The sequence below is a fragment of the Phaenicophaeus curvirostris genome, chromosome 24 (assembly GCF_032191515.1).
Source record: "Phaenicophaeus curvirostris isolate KB17595 chromosome 24, BPBGC_Pcur_1.0, whole genome shotgun sequence".
NCBI classification, from domain to species: Eukaryota; Metazoa; Chordata; class Aves; order Cuculiformes; family Cuculidae; genus Phaenicophaeus; species Phaenicophaeus curvirostris.
Genome location: NC_091415.1, coordinates 5,473,561 through 5,489,610, shown reverse-complemented (window position 1 = coordinate 5,489,610; position 16,050 = coordinate 5,473,561). Strand labels below are relative to the sequence as shown.

Below are 16,050 nucleotides of genomic sequence, written 5' to 3'. Positions count from 1 at the left end.
AGAAGGGAAGAGGAGTCTTTGAGATACGGGTATGGGCTTTAAGTTTGCAGAATTGTGGAATTGGCTTTAACTAGAATTGGGTTTGTTTCCAGGTGCTCTGTGCTGTGACAAGGAACACCATGCCCAGGGGAATGAGTGGCCACAGTGCAGCATCCTTCTGGCTGAAAAGGAATTTTCTATGGAATTGCTGTTCTCCGTATCCTCACAGAAGTTTAATCCTTATTCCTCTGTACCGTCTCTGTCCTTGCATCCTCCCTGGGGTGAATTCTTCATGTCTGAATAGAATAAGCTAACATCTCCCGCTGTGCTTTGGCACTTTTGAGGTCCTGGCTGCCTCAGCCCAAGAGGTGAGTCAGCTTTGCTCTCTCGGGGAGCGTGGGGAAGCTGGAGGGGCAGCTCTGCATCTAATACTGAGCTGGGATAAATCTGACGTACAGAAAAACACAACTGAGGAGCAAAGTCAAAGCGGTCCATGGGACCTGATTTTTTTCCCATCAAATAATGCTTTATGGAACGTATTTCTCAACCGGCTTTAATCACAGGAGAAGTATCTCAATGTACAAACTGTGAATTTATCATCTAAAAATCCCTATTTTCATTTTTGCTGCTGTTTATATTTCCTGGTACAGAAGGTCTGTGTTGGCAATTGCTTTCTAACCATGGATGCAATCAAAGAACATCCATGAAAATTCCTGCCGCAGAATCGCTTCAGCCAAGCCCGGAGCCGCTGTTCAGGTTGGCTTTTTTTAGCTTCCATTTCTGGGCCGAAGGCTCAAAGAAGAAAGAAATAGGTGAGATGAGAGCACAGGCTCCAGCGAAGAGGAAGGAGCAGACATATGTCTGGGTGTAGTCATACAGCCACCCTGCATGAGAAAAGATTGTTATTAAAGCTGTTGGATTTTTCGCACTGCAAAAATCATTTTGGGAGGTGGGTGGGAGGCAAAAGATGTGCACTCTCATTTAAGACTTCCTCAGATATTTTCTTTAAAGTATCTTAACTCCTCGTGTGCCTGCTGCTGGGAGCCGATGCACAGAGGGGGGAGACCATTCCCAGCCCTGTAACAGACAAACTCGTAGTCTTTCTTCACAGAGGTAACTTCTCTGATCCTTGTAGAGGATGTGGATTTTAATTTGATTGAATTTAATCCCTGACTACTTTTTCCTGTGTAAATAAATAGGCCAAAAGTAGCTGCTGCTGGAAGGTCCCTTTGGATCACTGAGATGAGTCTGCAACATCTGGACTGCAAACTCTGGATTCTCCAGCCTTGCCTTCTTGTGAGCAGACCCAATTTAATGCAACTTAGAATCATAGAATAACCAGGTTGGAAGAGACCCACCGGATCATCGAGTCCAACCGTTCCTATCAATTCCTATCCAATTCCAACCATTCCTATCAACTTGTCTACAATGAGAGATCCCAGGCCAGGAGGTTGAAGTGAGCTTGTTTAAAAGTAGCTTTGAGAGCACTTCAAAGGAAAATCAAAATTCCATAAGGACTTGGGAATCTGTGAGGCGGCAGGTCGCCTTTTAAAATGATCTCAAAGGGATTTGTTTAGGAACGGCTGAGAGAGCTGGGGGTGTTTAGCCTGGAGAAGAGGAGGCTGAGGGGAGACCTCATTGCTCTCTCCAACTCCCTGAAAGGAGGTTGTGGAGAGGAGGGAGCTGGGCTTTTCTCCCAAGGGACAGGGGACAGGACGAGAGGGAATGGCCTCAAGCTCCACCAGGGGAGGTTCAGGCTGGACATTAGGAAAACATTTTTCCCAGAAAGGGTGATTGGGCAGTGGCAGAGGCTGCCCAGGGAGGGGGTTGAGTCACCTTCCCTGGAGGGGTTTGAGGGACAGGTGGACGAGGTGCTGAGTGACATGGGTTAGTGATTGATGGGAATGGTTGGACTCAATGATCCTGTGGGTCTCTTCCAACCTGGTGATTCTATGATTCTCATGTCTAGGCCATGATTTTAAAGGTGGATAATTTGAATCAAAAATATACAAAGTAATGGGAGTTGCTGCTGCACATAATAAAAACCTGAATGTGCTCCCAAATCTGACCTGGTGTGGTTGGATGTCAGAGCGGGGTTAGCAGCTCAGCCAGATCTACTGCTGGTATAAAACATGGTTCCTCTGGTGACATCCGTGGATGGACACAAGTGGTCAACCCACCCTAAACTGGGAATTTTTAAAACCAGTTCTGGTTAGGAAGGGGAATGATAAAGGCCCTGAGAGCCCGGTCTCAGCGTTGCTGCTGCTGGTATCTACGAAGGCCACGGCTCCAAGCAGGGAAGGAGACGGTGCTGGTAGAATCTCGGGCTCTGTGGCAAAGCAGAGCTTCTAACGCTTTCCTTGCTGTAGGTTTACGCGCCTGCAGGAAGGGTTTATGAAACAGAGGAAAGGCTGCGGGCTGCTTTGCTCTACCCAGGTTTCAGTTTCTGTGGCTTCGTGCCTTTCTCAGGGGGAGTTTCAGCTCTGTTTTTTTTTCTCAGGGATATCGTGTGAGTCACGGCAAAGATAGAGCTTGCTGTCCGACAGGAGGATCCCACGGCGCTGGGCGCAGTGATGTGGGTGGCTCTCTCGTGACCCTTTTGTTTTTGTGGAGTGGTTTGTTCTCAAGGTGGGATCTGTTTTTACTGTCTGAACATCTCTGAGATTTGGATGGGAGGAGGGTTGCTGACAAAGTCGTTTAGAAGATGTACAGGACAGTGAGCTCTGTTGGGCTCCCATTGAGATCTGATTTATTTAAATTATCTTTGAAATAACCCTCAGGATGTTTTGTTATTTTTTTTCTGGGCTTTTTTTTGCTGCTGAAAGACCAGCGTTGCCTCCTTGCTGGCCGCACTGTGGTCACCTTCCGCTGCTTGACATCCCAGCCTTTTAAACAGTGTCCCATCCTCATCCAGAAGAAATCATTCCTGCTGCAGAAAGCTGAATTGGAAGCTTGTGGTGTGCAAACTCCAGCTAAGCAGTGGTTTTGTAAGCAGTGCCGGTAAATTCCTGGCACTGAAGCAGCCCAGACTAAACAGCCACGGCACATACTCATGCTGCGGGCTGTGGTCAGGCTGTTTAATTGTGCTGCCAACTTGAACTCAGAAATCGGGTTTATTCCTGATATCCAAGCAGCAATTCTGAGTGTGAAGATGCAGGTAGAATTTAGATGGAAGCATCTAAATGCATGTGCGAGCACAGCTTCCAAATGCCTCCATCCTCTCCACTTTCACCACTCAGATCTGCTGAAGCTGGAGTTTTTGTGTGCTGCTTGCTGGAGTTTGGTTGGTAATCCTGAGCAATATGGGTTGTTTTATTTCTTTTACAGTTTGAGTTACTGGTTTTTAATCTTTATGGAAATAAATATATATAATAAATAAAATATACTCTTCTCTGCTTAGCTCACTTGCAACGTGCCAAAATAACATTTGTTCTGGTTTGGTTTTGGCTTTTTTTTCAGCATGGCAGGAGCATCCAGCAGTGCTGGCAGACCTGGAGCTATGAAGAAGCCTTCAGACTTTTCACCCTGGGCTTTGTGTCGGGCCAGCTGCCTCCGGATTTAAGGGCTTTTCATTAAACTGATTTGCAGGTAAGTCACCTTTTCATTGCATTGCGATTAGGCTTTGTTCTTGTATGCAAAATAAGTGGTTTTAACCTCTGTGGTTCTCATTGTGCCTTGGGTTTCACAGCATAAAAATACTTGAGTGGGTTTAGGGAGGTCAGCAGCAGGCGGAGGTGCTAAACTTCAGTGTCTCACGTAGCCTTTAAATCCTGTTCTGTATCCTGCTAGGAGCAGATGCTTTTGGACACACAGAGTTAATCAGTAGCTGCTGTCATATGTTTTCACGCTTAATACAGCTGTATTCAAAGAGAAAATTGTAGGTTTTTCTTGGATCACAAACCTCAATGCTTAACTCTGAAAGTCTTTCCCCCTCGGTCTGCCCTACAGTGAGATGGATCAGTGAGAGTTTTGCTTCTTGGCTTTATTTGGCCTTTATTTATCCCATCAGTTATTAAGAAGACAGATTTCTGTGGAAAGCTTTTTGCAGGGAACCTGCTTGCTTTACAGAATCCAGAAGTGTTTGCGCGGTGAGTGGTTAGCGCTTTCGGAAAGCAAGAGGCTTCCCATTAGCAAAAATATATTGGAAGCAGATAAAAGTGTAACTGCTATCTTAGCAGGGATGATGCATGGATAAGAGAGCCAAATTTATTTAGCTGTTTTCATACTGTGTGTTACTGCATCAGGGAATTTACTGTGATGGTTGTGCAGGGATTGCTTTCTGGTGGACATCGATCTTGTATCAGCAGAAGAGATCTTACCCGATATGGGCTATGTTTCACCGTGACAGGGTAAGCTTTAGTTGCTCAAATTCGCATCCATATACAGTTTTGCTAACTAGAAACATTGATTGTTGGTTGACAGCCGACTGAACATGAGCCAGCAGGGGCCCAGGTGGCCAAGAAGGCCAATGGCATCTTGGCTTGGATCAGACACGGCGTGGCCAGCAGGGCCAGGGAGGTTCTTCTCCCTCTGGACTCAGCACTGGTGAGACCAAACCTCGAATCCTGTGTTCAGTTGTGGGCCCCTCACCACAAGAAGGATGTTGAGGCTCTGGAGCGAGTCCAGAGAAGAGCAACAAAGCTGGTGAGGGGGCTGGAGAACAGGCCTGATGAGGAACGGCTGAGAGAGCTGGGGGTGTTTAGCCTGGAGAAGAGGAGGCTGAGGGGAGACCTCATTGCTCTCTCCAACTCCCTGAAAGGAGGTTGTGGAGAGGAGGGAGCTGGGCTCTTCTACCTAGTGACAGGGGACAGGACGAGAGGGAATGGCCTCAAGCTCCACCAGGGGAGGTTTAGGCTGGACATTAGGAAAAAATTATTCACAGAAAGGGTCATTGGGCACTGGCAGAGGCTGCCCAGGGAGGGGGCTGAGTCCCCTTCCCTGGAGGGGTTTAAGGGACGGGTGGATGAGGTGCTAAGGGACATGGTTTAGTGATTGATGGGAATGATTGGACTCGATGATCCAGTGGGTCTCTTCCAACCTGGTGATTCTATGATTCTATGATTAGGGAAATCAATTATTTCACATGCTCACGGTACAGTGGCTTTGCAAAAACTTTGCACAGAGCTGCATTTACAGAATCCTTGGCAGCTCGGAGCAAAAAGCGCCTCTGCAGGTGTGGGGCAGCTGAGAGTGGAGGGCAGGAGCAAGAACTGAAGAGGAAGTTGCCAGGTTTGATTCAGGGTACGTCTGGAAGGTGAGTGACAGGACGTCATTCTGCTGATATTTGACCTTGCAGCTTATTCTAGTTTGCTTCAATTGTGAGGACCTGGGAAGAGCTCAGATCCAGTTTCCCGCTCTGAGGTTTGGCTAAAGCGTGAGCAGGGAAAGGAAAAGCCTGCGAGCAAAGGCTGGAGACTTGCTTCTAAGCCCTTGAAATCTGCCAGATACTCAAACCTGCCTTGGTTTCCTGGCAGATGGAGGAGAGGAAAGGCTTTTCATCCTCCTTATCTTTGGGCCCAGCAGCTCTTGTGGCTGAGCTGTGTAATCTGCTTCAAAACAAGAGATTACCGAGCCTTCTCCTTGTGTTTCAGTGAGTCTGTTTGGTGAGGCTGCTGCTGAGCCTGTCCTGCTTTACCTCCCTCTCCTTGCCTTCCCTCCAGTCCCTGTGCTCCAAGTTCAGTATTAAAATGTCCCACTGGGGGTAAAATCCATGGCAATTTAGTTGTTACTCTGATGCTGTGGTCAGAGTTAAAATACATCCGTGGGATTTAGCCACCTTTTTTCCACTCAGTTTTTTTCCAAGCTGCTCATTGGGTTCTGCAAATTCACAAGCTCAATATTGCCTGCATATAAAGAGAAATTTCTGAGATATGGGGTTGTTTGTTTGGTTTTTTTTTCCCCACTTGGATGCAAACCCCGTCCTTGGATGGATGTGGATAGGAGAGGGAACCAGCAACGTGTTTTATCACTGGGTGTCTATTTTATACAATATGAGAGTTACCTGCTAGAGGAGGTCCACCGACGGCTGCTATCCCAGCAAAGAAGGCAGCAAACCCCAGGTAGCTGTGGAGTTTTTGTACACCCACGAGGTCTACCTGTTTGTAAAACCAAATGGATGATTATGGATGGAGCTCATGTGAACGCACACGCACAGATTTCTTTTTTTCTGGGGAGTTTCCTCTTCAGCTGCAGTTTTGAAAGGACTTGGCACCTCCAGGTCCTTTGAGGAGGGTCACAAAACTGGTGGAAGGTTTAGAGGGGAAGCCATAGGAGGAGCAACTAAAGTTTGTTCATCCTGGAGAAGAGGAGGCTGAGAAGAGACCTCATCATGGTCTACAGCTTCCTCACGAGGGAAGGAGGAGGAGCAGGTGCTGAGCTCTTCTCTTTGGTGACCCGAGGCACTGGCCGGAAGATGTACTGGGGAGGGTTGGGTTGGACATTAGGAAAAGGCTATTCAGCCAGAGGGTGGTGAAGCACTGGAACAGCTCCCAGAGAAGCAGTCATGGCACAGAGCCTGACAATATTCCAGAAGCATTTGGCCAATGCCTTCAGACTCACGGTATGAATGTTGGGGTTGTCCTGTGCAGGGGCAGGTGTTGGACTTGGTGATCCTTGGGGGTCCCTTCCAACTCAGAACGTTCTATGATTCTAGGTCTGATCCAGCCTGGAATCCACTCGCCTCCTTAAGGCCAGCAAGAAAATTACTGGGATGCGAGATACTTTCCTGCCTTCCAGTTGCTTGGGCATCTCCTGAAATTAGTAACACTGCTGAGACTTTCATGAAGGTGTTTTAAACTCTGAATTCCTTCCCAGAAAGAAATGCCAAATTGAGATGGTGCCTTCCTGTCCAGATCCTGCTGTAAGTGGCCTGTGCGTTTGAAGAGTTGTGGGGTTGGGAGGAGATGTGCACAACCCTCTGCCTCAGTGTGATGGGGACCAGAATGAGTCCATTCATTTCCTATGAGCTGGACCAGTCTCCTTCAGGAAGGTGGAAGGCAATTAGCAAGGCAAGGTGATGAAACATCTGCAATAAATGCCCAGTGCTTCTGTTGCATCTTGGCTATGGGTACCAGTAAACGAGAGAGAGAGGAGATGTGGGAGATCTCCAGTGGCTCAGTCTGGGAAGGCTGGAGGGGAGAGCCCTCTTGTGCAGGGCTGCAACAGCCCAGGGTTACTCATAGTATCATAGAATAGTTTGGGTTAGAAGGGACCTTAAAGATCATCTACTTCCAACCCCGCTGCCATGGGCAGGGACACCTCTCACTAGATCAGGCTGCCCAAGCCCCATCCAACCTGGCCTTGAACCCCTCCAGGGATGGAGCAGCCACCACTGCTCTGGGCAGCCTGTTCCAGGGCCTCACCACTCTCATGGTGAAGAAATTCCTCCTTATGTCTAGTCTAAATCTGCCCCTCTCCAGTTTATCCCCATTGCCCCTAGTCCTGTCACTCCAAACCTTTGTGAACAGTCCCTCCCCAGCTTTCTTGTAGCCCCTTCAGGTACTGGAAGATCTCTGTAAGATCTCCTTGGAGCTTTCTCTTCTCCAGGCTGAACAACCCCAACTCTCTCAGCCTATCCTCGTACAGGAGGTGCTCCAGCCCTCTGATCTTCCTTGTAGCCTCCTCTGGACTGTTCCAACAGCTCCATCTCCTTCTTATGTTGAGGATTCCAGAACTGGACACAATCCTCCAGATGAGGTCTCACAAGAGAGGAACAGAGGGGCAGAATCCCCTCCCTCGCAGCCCAGGACACGGTTGGTTTCTGGGCTGCGAGCGCACATTGCTGGCTCATGTCGAGCTTCTCACTGACCAGCACCCCAGCCCCTTCTCTGTAGAGCTGCTCTCAATCACGCCATCCCCCATACTGTATTGTAACCGTGGATTACCCCAACCCAGCTGTAGGACCTTGCACTTGGCCTTGTTCAATCTCTTGAAGTTCTCACAGGCTCGCTTCTCCAGCCTATTCAGGTCCCTCTGGATGACTGGATTCTGGATGAATTCAGCTTTATGAAGCGGTTTTGGATCATTTTGGAATACACTTGGAAATGCCACATGCTAAATTGTTTTTTTTTTTCAATGAAATATCCTACTTACCAGCACAGGGAGGATCAGCGCCATGAACCCACCGCAGAACACAGCGAAGGCCACCGCGTAGGTCATGAGCAGCGGGAAGGTGGTGGCCAGCGGGCAGAGCAGGTTAGTGATGCCGCCGAGGACAAGGTAAGCCACGTGGTAGTGATACTTCTTGGTCCAGTTCTGGTCAGCGACCCAGCCTGAGAGCAGTTGGCTGACCATCTCCGTGATGCCTGGGGGAAGAGGAGTTTGCCAGAGCCTCAAAGTGAACTTGAATTCATTTAGTTTTGCTCTTTTGCACTGTGTTGCTCTCAAACGCATCCCAATTCCACCTGCTGCTCCCTGGGAGAGCAAGCCCACAAAGAGTTGAAACACTGGGAAGTTACAGGAAGGCATTTTCAGGCTGTTGTAAAATTCATGGGGTTTTTTCCCCTTCACCATGGTGCCTACTGTTGCCAAGCCCCTGCAGGTGCACTGAAAGGTCTGTAAAAATTCAATTATGGGTTGTGATAAACTCTGAAATGCCCTTCAGTAAAAACAGAGGAGATAAGGTTGCTGCTTGATTTCTTTTCCAAGACAGAGAAAAAGCAGAATATTAAGAAGAAATATGCCTAGGACATTTTAATTTTTATAAAGAAGCAAGGGACAGAAGCCCAGCATTTTTTTTAAAAGGCTGAGCAAACTTTTGATACTTGGTTTTTCCATTTCTGGATACGTTTTTATGAACTAAAGATCAGAGGAGTGCTTGCTGTCAGCTCGTATCTCGCTGACCACTGTTTCCCTCCCACTCTTAATTCAGAATATTAGATTAATTGCTGCTCTCCTTCCTTGACAGCGTATGTCATTCCAAAATATTTTGCAGCACTATAGAAGTGGAATTTGGTTTCGTACAATAAAATATTTTGTGATAACTAAGGCTGGAACTTCTTTCTTAACCCAATGCAACTTCAGTGTTAATCCCTGCTTATAATCAGGCTTCTTTTATTTCTTTGGGGGTTGTTTTTTACCCCTCCCTTTTAGGTAAATGTGCCAAATCCTGGATCCAAATTAATGTGTTTTTTTTCCATCCCTAATATTGAATTTTTCTCTCTCTGCACACATTCCTGGGGCAAACTGAAGGTCTTTGAATGCGAGTGACTCTGCATTTCTGTGGCTTGTGGGATTAAGCAAAGCAGGGGCTCGTGGGGGGAAGGCTTTAGGAGGACAGATAGCACCTATGTAATTGGAAACCTGTTTGTTTGGTGCAGTGAGGATGAGGGATCATCTAGCTTAGGCTGAGAGAACCACCCACTATGTGCGAGTGACTTTGTGCATGTACAGAAGGCAACGCTATATATACAGGAGAGGGATAAGGGCTGTGAGCTGAACCTCTTCCATGCAGATTTATTCTAGGACATCTTTGGAACCATTTCTTGGCAAGATTTCTATTGCTTTTCTTTCCTATTTTGGGATCATTGTAACTATAAATGGGTTTAAAAGAGTCTTTTGCCTACCAGCCACTGAAATGAGGTACGAGGCATCCATACTGCTTATGCCCAGCGTCCTGGCTCTTGCTACCAGGTGGAACATGGGCACGAAGTAGGCCAAGTGGCTGAACAAAAAAGACCACGTGAAAATGCAGAAAATGGGATCCTTCAGTGGGGAGAAGTCAACGAGGGGCTGTGAATTCTCTTTTTCTGTTGCTGGAAGGGGCGTGTGGCTTCTCTTGGCCTTGGTGCCTGTTCCTGGCAAGCAGCTGGCTACAGGTGATTTCTCAAGCTCTTCCAGAGCAGATGTGTTTGCTGGACCAGAGACATAGGACATCAGGCGTCCCTCTGTGGTGGAAAGGTCCTGTGCGCTGCAGAGCTGTATTTCCCTGTTGGTAGTTTCATCTAAGCATCCGGTGACAGTTTCCGAATCCTTCTTTGCTTTTAGAGACTCATGGTTGTGATTTTTGGCAGAGGAGCGTGGAGGTGGTTGGGTGCTGATGGGGCGCAGCAGCATGCTGGAGGGCACAAGGTTGAACATGATGCCTCCAAAAATCAGGAGGGTACCTAAGGGAAGACAGAAGATGCTTTTTCATGGTATGGGAAGGAAGGAGCAGTAGGAAATGGTCTTTCTAGAACAGGGTTTGGTTTGTAGTCATGAATCATAGAACCATCAATCATGGAATGGTTTGGGTTGGAAGGGACCTCAAAGCCCATCTAGTTCCATCCTCTGCCATGGGCAGGGACACCTCCCACTGGATCAGGGGCTCCAAGCCCCATCCAACCTGACCTTGAACACCTCCAGGGATGGGGCAGCCACCACTGCTCTGGGCAACCTGTTCCAGGGCCTCCCCACCCTCACAGGAAAACATTTCTTCCCAAGATCTCATCTCAATCTCCCCTCTTTCAGCTGTTCCCAGCTCATCCTATCCCTGCAGTCCCTGAACAAGAGCCTCTCCCCAGCTCTCCTGTAGGCTCCCTACCACCACCTACCATCTGAAAATCCCTTTTGCTTTGATGCACGCAACAAATCCAAAGCTTTCTCAGGGATTTGGGAGTTTCTTTTGTTTTCCCATGTTAGAAATCCATTACATGTGATGGACCTTCAATATTACCTGAAACCATGTAGTCAAAGTAGGGATTTGCAATTTTGGTTTTGGTTTGAGAGCTGTATTTTGACTGTGACTTAATTTTAATGACTGATTAAGTGTTTAATCATTAACAAGATGTCCCCAAACTGTCCTAGAAGAGGCCGAGCTGCTCCTCAGTGCATCCAATTTTAAATTTTAAGAAGCTCCTCTTATCCTTCTTCCAACAGCCTCTTCATGCTGATGAATTTGGATAAACGGGTGATGCGCTTACCTTGCCAGCCATAAAAATCGATGAGAAGTTGAGTGAACGGTGCAATTAGAAATGTCAGCCCCATCCCGGAGCGGGCGATGGCGTTGGAGAAAGCCAGACGTGCCCTGCAGCGCTTGGCTGTCATCACTGCAGCTGCTTGGTAAAGGCAGGCAAACCCCATTCCTACAGAAAGGGGAGTAATGAGATGTCATAGCATCGTAGAGTGGTTTGAGTTGTAAGGGACCTTGAAGATCATCTAGTTCCATCCCTTTGTGATGGGCAGGGACAGCTCCCGCTGGATCAGGGGCTCCAAGCCCCATCCAACCTGACCTTGAACCCCTCCAGGCATGGGGCAGCCACCACTGCTCTGGACAACCTGTTCCAGGGCCTCCCCACCCTCATAATGAAGAAATTCCTCCCTCTGTCTCGTCTAAATCTGCCCCTCTCCAATTTAAAGCCATTCCCCCTAGTCCTGTCACTACTTGCCTTTATAAAAACTCCCTCCTCAGCTTTGTTGAGCACCCAAAAAGTGACTACTTCTATTCTGAGCTTTAGAACTTTGATGTCCTGCTGTCCCAGGGTCCTTCATGCGCTGAAAGTGGAGGTATTTCTGCTGTTGCAGTCAATGAAGAGATAAGATTTCATGCGTGGTATTTAATATCTGGGGGTTTTGAGGGTATGTGCTTGTAGTAAGGCATTTTAAAAAAGCCAAGATTTGCACTGGGTCCGGAAAAAGAGCAAGGTTAGTTGGGTCTAGCATCTTGAGATTGGTGTCTTATGCTCCTCAGCTTTGGGGTATCACACAACACCTCATGGAAAGGCTCTGAGGATGCTTTACTTTTTTCAGCGAGGTTCTTCTCCCTCTGGACTCAGCACTGGTGAGACCAAACCTTGAATCCTGTGTTCAGTTCTGGGCCCCTCACCACAAGAAGGATGTGGAGGCTCTGGAGCGAGTCCAGAGAAGAGCAACGAAGCTGGGGAAGGGGCTGGAGAACAGGCCTGATGAGGAACGGCTGAGAGAGCTGGGGGTGTTTAGCCTGGAGAAGAGGAGGCTGAGGGGAGACCTCATTGCTCTCTCCAACTCCCTGAGAGGAGGTTGCGGAGAGGAGGGAGCTGGGCTCTTCTCCCAAGGGACAGGGGACAGGACGAGAGGGAATGGCCTTAAGCTCCACCAGGGGAGGTTCAGGCTGGACATCAGGAAAAAATATTTCACAGAAAGGGTCATTGGTCCCTGGCAGAGGCTGCCCAGGGAGGGGGTTGAGTCACCTTCCCTGGAGGGGTGTAAGGGACGGGTGGATGAGGTGCTGAGGGACATGGTTTAGTGATTGATGGGAATGGTTGGACTCGATGATCCGGTGGGTCTCTTCCAACCTGGTGATTCTACGATTCTATGATTCTACTGTTAAAGGAGCTGGTTTTACTCATCGTATGTAGGTGAATCTCTGCCCGGCTGTGTGGCGCAGGCTGCTCACCCAGGAGAAGTCCCATGGAGACGCAGAGGAAGGGGACGCTGGTGGCCTGTGTGCTGAGCAGGCAGCCCCCTCCGACCAAGCTGGCCCCGATGATGGAGGTCGGCCGCTCGCCCAGCCTCCTGCAGACCACGGCCACAAGCGGGGCTGGAAGGGAAAGGAGGGAGAAGACTGAGGCTGAAGATGCCAAGTGAAGTTCTGTAGGGCTGGGGGACTTGTACTGGGGTCATAGCATCTGGTGGCTTGGTGAGTGACCCGTGTTCCACCCAAGAAGGGAGACATAAGAAATTCAGAGTGGGTTAATATTCAGGAGAGCAGCTAAGAGATCTTGCCCTGTACTCGGGGAGCTCAAGAGCCAGGGAAGAGGAAGGAATCAAAGCCAAAGTTTCACATGTCCTGAGCCTGCTTCCTTTGAGGCTGTGGGGAGACCTCATCTCTCTCTGGAACTACCTGAAAGGACGTTGTGAGGTGGTTGTTGGTCTCTTCTCCCAACTAGCAAGTGGTAGGACAGGAGTAAATGGCCTTGAGCTGCACCAGGGGAGGTTTAGATTGGATGTTAAGAAAAATTTCCTCTGCCCCTGGCAGAGGCTGGATTCTCCATCCCTGGAGGGGTTTAAAAAGTGTGTGACCTTGGCACTTGGGGACATGGTTTAGCGAGCACAGTGGGGCTGAGCTGGCAGTTGGACTGGGTGAGCTTAGTTGTCTTTTCCAGCCTTAATGATCCTATGATTCTAATTCACACTGTGCTTGGCTGCCATGAATTACTCAGCACCTGGTTTGCTCAGAGGTGTTAATATTGGTGTTAGGAGTGAGGCTTTGCTCTGAGTGTGTGTGATAAACCTACTCCAGTGAGGCAGCATCACACGCAGCATCCCCGTCCTTGGACAATGCTCCTGCTAAGACACACGGGGTACCAGGCGTGTCCAGCTTGCAGCACTCTGGTGGGCATGGGATCTGCAGAGCATCCTCAGTGCCTCTTATATCAAAGGCAATGGGCTCGAGGTCGAAGCACTGTCCCCGTCCTTATGAATAGCAGCTCACCTCCTAAGAAGCGCAAGGAGGACATGATGGAGCCGATCCAGCTGACTTGCTCGGAGGAGCCCCCAACCTCCTCTTGGAAAGCCACAAAGAAAATCCCAAAGGTCTTGAGCATCCCTATCACGAGGACGTTGACCTGAATTGGAAGCAGATGGAGGTGAGATCATGGAATCATAGAATAACCAGGTTGGAAAAGACCCACCGGATCATTGAGTCCAACCATTCCCATCAATCACTAAACCATGTCCCTCAGCACCTCATCCACCCATCCCTTAAACCCCTCCAGGGAAGGGGACTCAACCCTCTCCCTGGGCAGCCTCTGCCAGTGCCCAATGACCCTTTCTGGGAAAATTTTTTTCCTGATGTCCAGCCTAAACCTCCCCTGGTGGAGCTTGAGGCCATTCCCTCTCATCCTGTCCCCTGTCACTTGGGAGAAGAGCCCAGCTCCCTCCTCTCCACAACCTCCTTTCAGGTAGTTGTAGAGATGCCACAAGGATCAGGACAGGACAGAAAGCTTTTCCTTCTGCTTTTCTTGTGTGGATGTTTCGTTGTGTTTGAGGAGAAACAGACTTGGACGTGGTACCTGGTGTCATGTGTGTTTGGGGAATATCAGCAGCGTGGACCTGTGGTGGCCACACTGTGGCTTAATCTTAACAGATCTCAACAAGCTATGTGTGCAAACTGACTTTTCCAAAGCAAAGGAACAAAATAACACCAGAGCGTGACTCTTGGAGGGTTGTTTTTGCTCTGTGAGTTATTTTTCCATACTGAAAAATAATCTGAACTGGTCTCAGCACTATTGAAGATCCCTACCAGTCAATGAAGTGTTGAGTGGAGCAGGGCTGGACATCAGCTGGAGTGGGTTCCCAGGCCGTGGGGCCAAAGGACAGTTTATGTCCTTAATTTTAACCCCCTCCCTCCTCCCTGGTAGCGGGTGGTTAATGATTGGCAGTGAGTTACTTTGGATGGAGTGGAAATGAAAGCTTTCCTGTGCTTCCCTTCTTTCCTGGCTGGGGATGGTGTGTGGTGTTAGAGCCTGCGGCATGGAGAATTGGTGCCCGTAAGAGATTCCGAGGTGTCTGGTCCTCCCAGGAGAGCAGAACCGAGTGTGTGTGTGCTGCTCCTGCAGCCTCTCCTTGCAGACCCATCCCAGAGCTAATCTTGGGCTGCCCCAAGATGGGATTCCACCCTTACAGAAGGTATGAGGCTCCCTTTGGGATTTGACACCTCAGCGATGCTGTGTATGAGTAGGGGAAAAAAAATGCTTTTTGGCCCTGGGTGGTGGGTTGAGCACCTTCATTGTCATCATAGAGATGTTTTTAGGTGGCATTTCATATGGAAGGTGTATGTCTTGGCTCAGTCCCCGGTGAAGCAGGTGATGGTACATGAATTTTGTCCTTAGCTTGGTGGGATCAGCCTGTCCTGTCCTCTGCTCTGTGTGAGTGAAGCTCCAGACTCTCTGTCTGCCCCAGCTTCAGGAGGGTTTAGGGGAATTTGTTCTCTGCTTACCAAGAAGAAGTGAATCACCACGCCCCACGCCCACCCTCTGTCCGCAGCTTTGGCACCGGGGCTCTTCCCGGCTGCTGGAGCCTCTGGCTCATCCTCCTTCCTTTCCCCTGGAAATAAGAATTTCAGGACACATTAACACCTTCCTCAACTGCTGTTTCAATTTACCTGCAAAAAGCACTTCTGTGGAAGCAGCAGCTGCCTTTGAACCCTTTGGCTTTGCTGCTAATGAGGTAGGAACCGCTATTTTACCTTCAACTTGCAAAAACTCTTCAGGGTGGGTGAAGCTTTTACCAACCTTTTTGCAGCAGCTGTTAAGTTGCACGTTATCACTGCCTGCAGACGGTGTAATATCCTTTCTCCTTCCCATAACCACTGAATCTTTAAGGGATTTTAAGTGACAAGCACTTTACTGCTGCGTTAGAGGGGATTGTTCGGTTGCTTTGAGCCAGAAGTCCCTGTCTCTGTATCCATCTGAGCTCTCGTGGGAAGCTCTCCCTTCCCCATCCTCCTCTGCTTCATTCCATCCTCTCATCCATCCTGCACCTCTGGCAGCAGCAGGATCCTGCCCAAGAGAGCAGCTGGACCCTAGAGCAGTCGGAGCTGAGGAACCTGAAACTTTTCCCTTACCTCCTTGCTGCTGCATGCTGGAAAATCCTCCCCAAAACAGTCGATTGCAAAGAGGAATCGTCTCTTCATTTGCTCCAGAGACTAAATCCCCCCTTGCTGAGTTGGCATCCAAAAGGCTGGTTCTTCATCTGCCTCCGGTGAGGACGAGGGTGTCTGTCCTTGGACATGGAGCCTGGCAAGCGCTGTGTGGACGTCCTCCTCCTTCTCCCTGGAGGCAGAGCTTGGCTTGTGGGGCCCCAAGGCCAGGAGTCCCTCCCCTTCCCCAGCTGGGAGCAGGAAACCCAGGGCTCTTGGAGCAGAAATCCTGCTGGGAGGAAAGAGGAAGGGAAGCCTGGCAAGGGTTAGAGCTCTGGGCGTTGAGCAGAGCGATGGGTGGCGATGATGGTCTGAAGCCAAGCCTGGGGCTGCTGGTGGCTGCAGGGGAGCAGAGCCCCTGCCCTGTGTCTGCTGCACGGCCCTTGGTCAGGGAAACTGCGTCGTTTAGGAGGCGATAGCCTGGAAGGCTCAAGGTTTTTCCAGCTAAGACCCTCGGCAGCTGGAGAGGAGCAGCC

The 16,050-nt window shown here is 49.2% G+C and overlaps 1 protein-coding gene across 1 annotated transcript; it reads right to left on the bottom strand.

Moving 5' to 3' along the window:
• Nucleotides 1-516: 516 nt before the first annotated feature.
• Nucleotides 517-15,713, bottom strand: SLC16A4 (solute carrier family 16 member 4). Its single transcript, XM_069875773.1, has 9 exons — nucleotides 15,500-15,713; nucleotides 14,873-14,979; nucleotides 13,367-13,499; nucleotides 12,329-12,472; nucleotides 10,878-11,039; nucleotides 9,543-10,082; nucleotides 8,071-8,282; nucleotides 5,981-6,074; nucleotides 517-863 (listed from the first exon to the last, which is right to left on the bottom strand). Exons 1-9 carry the CDS (start codon nucleotides 15,513-15,515, stop codon nucleotides 709-711), a joined length of 1,563 nt encoding a protein of 520 aa, XP_069731874.1. The 5' UTR covers nucleotides 15,516-15,713; the 3' UTR covers nucleotides 517-708.
• Between the last annotated feature and the right edge of the window lie 337 nt (nucleotides 15,714-16,050).

Coding starts and splice junctions, on each gene's coding strand:
- SLC16A4 (XM_069875773.1), bottom strand. Junction 13,500..14,872: donor TGGTGATTCACTTCTTCTTG/GTAAGCAGAGAA, acceptor CTTCCAATTCAG/GTCAACGTCCTCGTGATAGG. Junction 8,283..9,542: donor GTACCTCATTTCAGTGGCTG/GTAGGCAAAAGA, acceptor CTCTTCCCCCAG/GCATCACGGAGATGGTCAGC.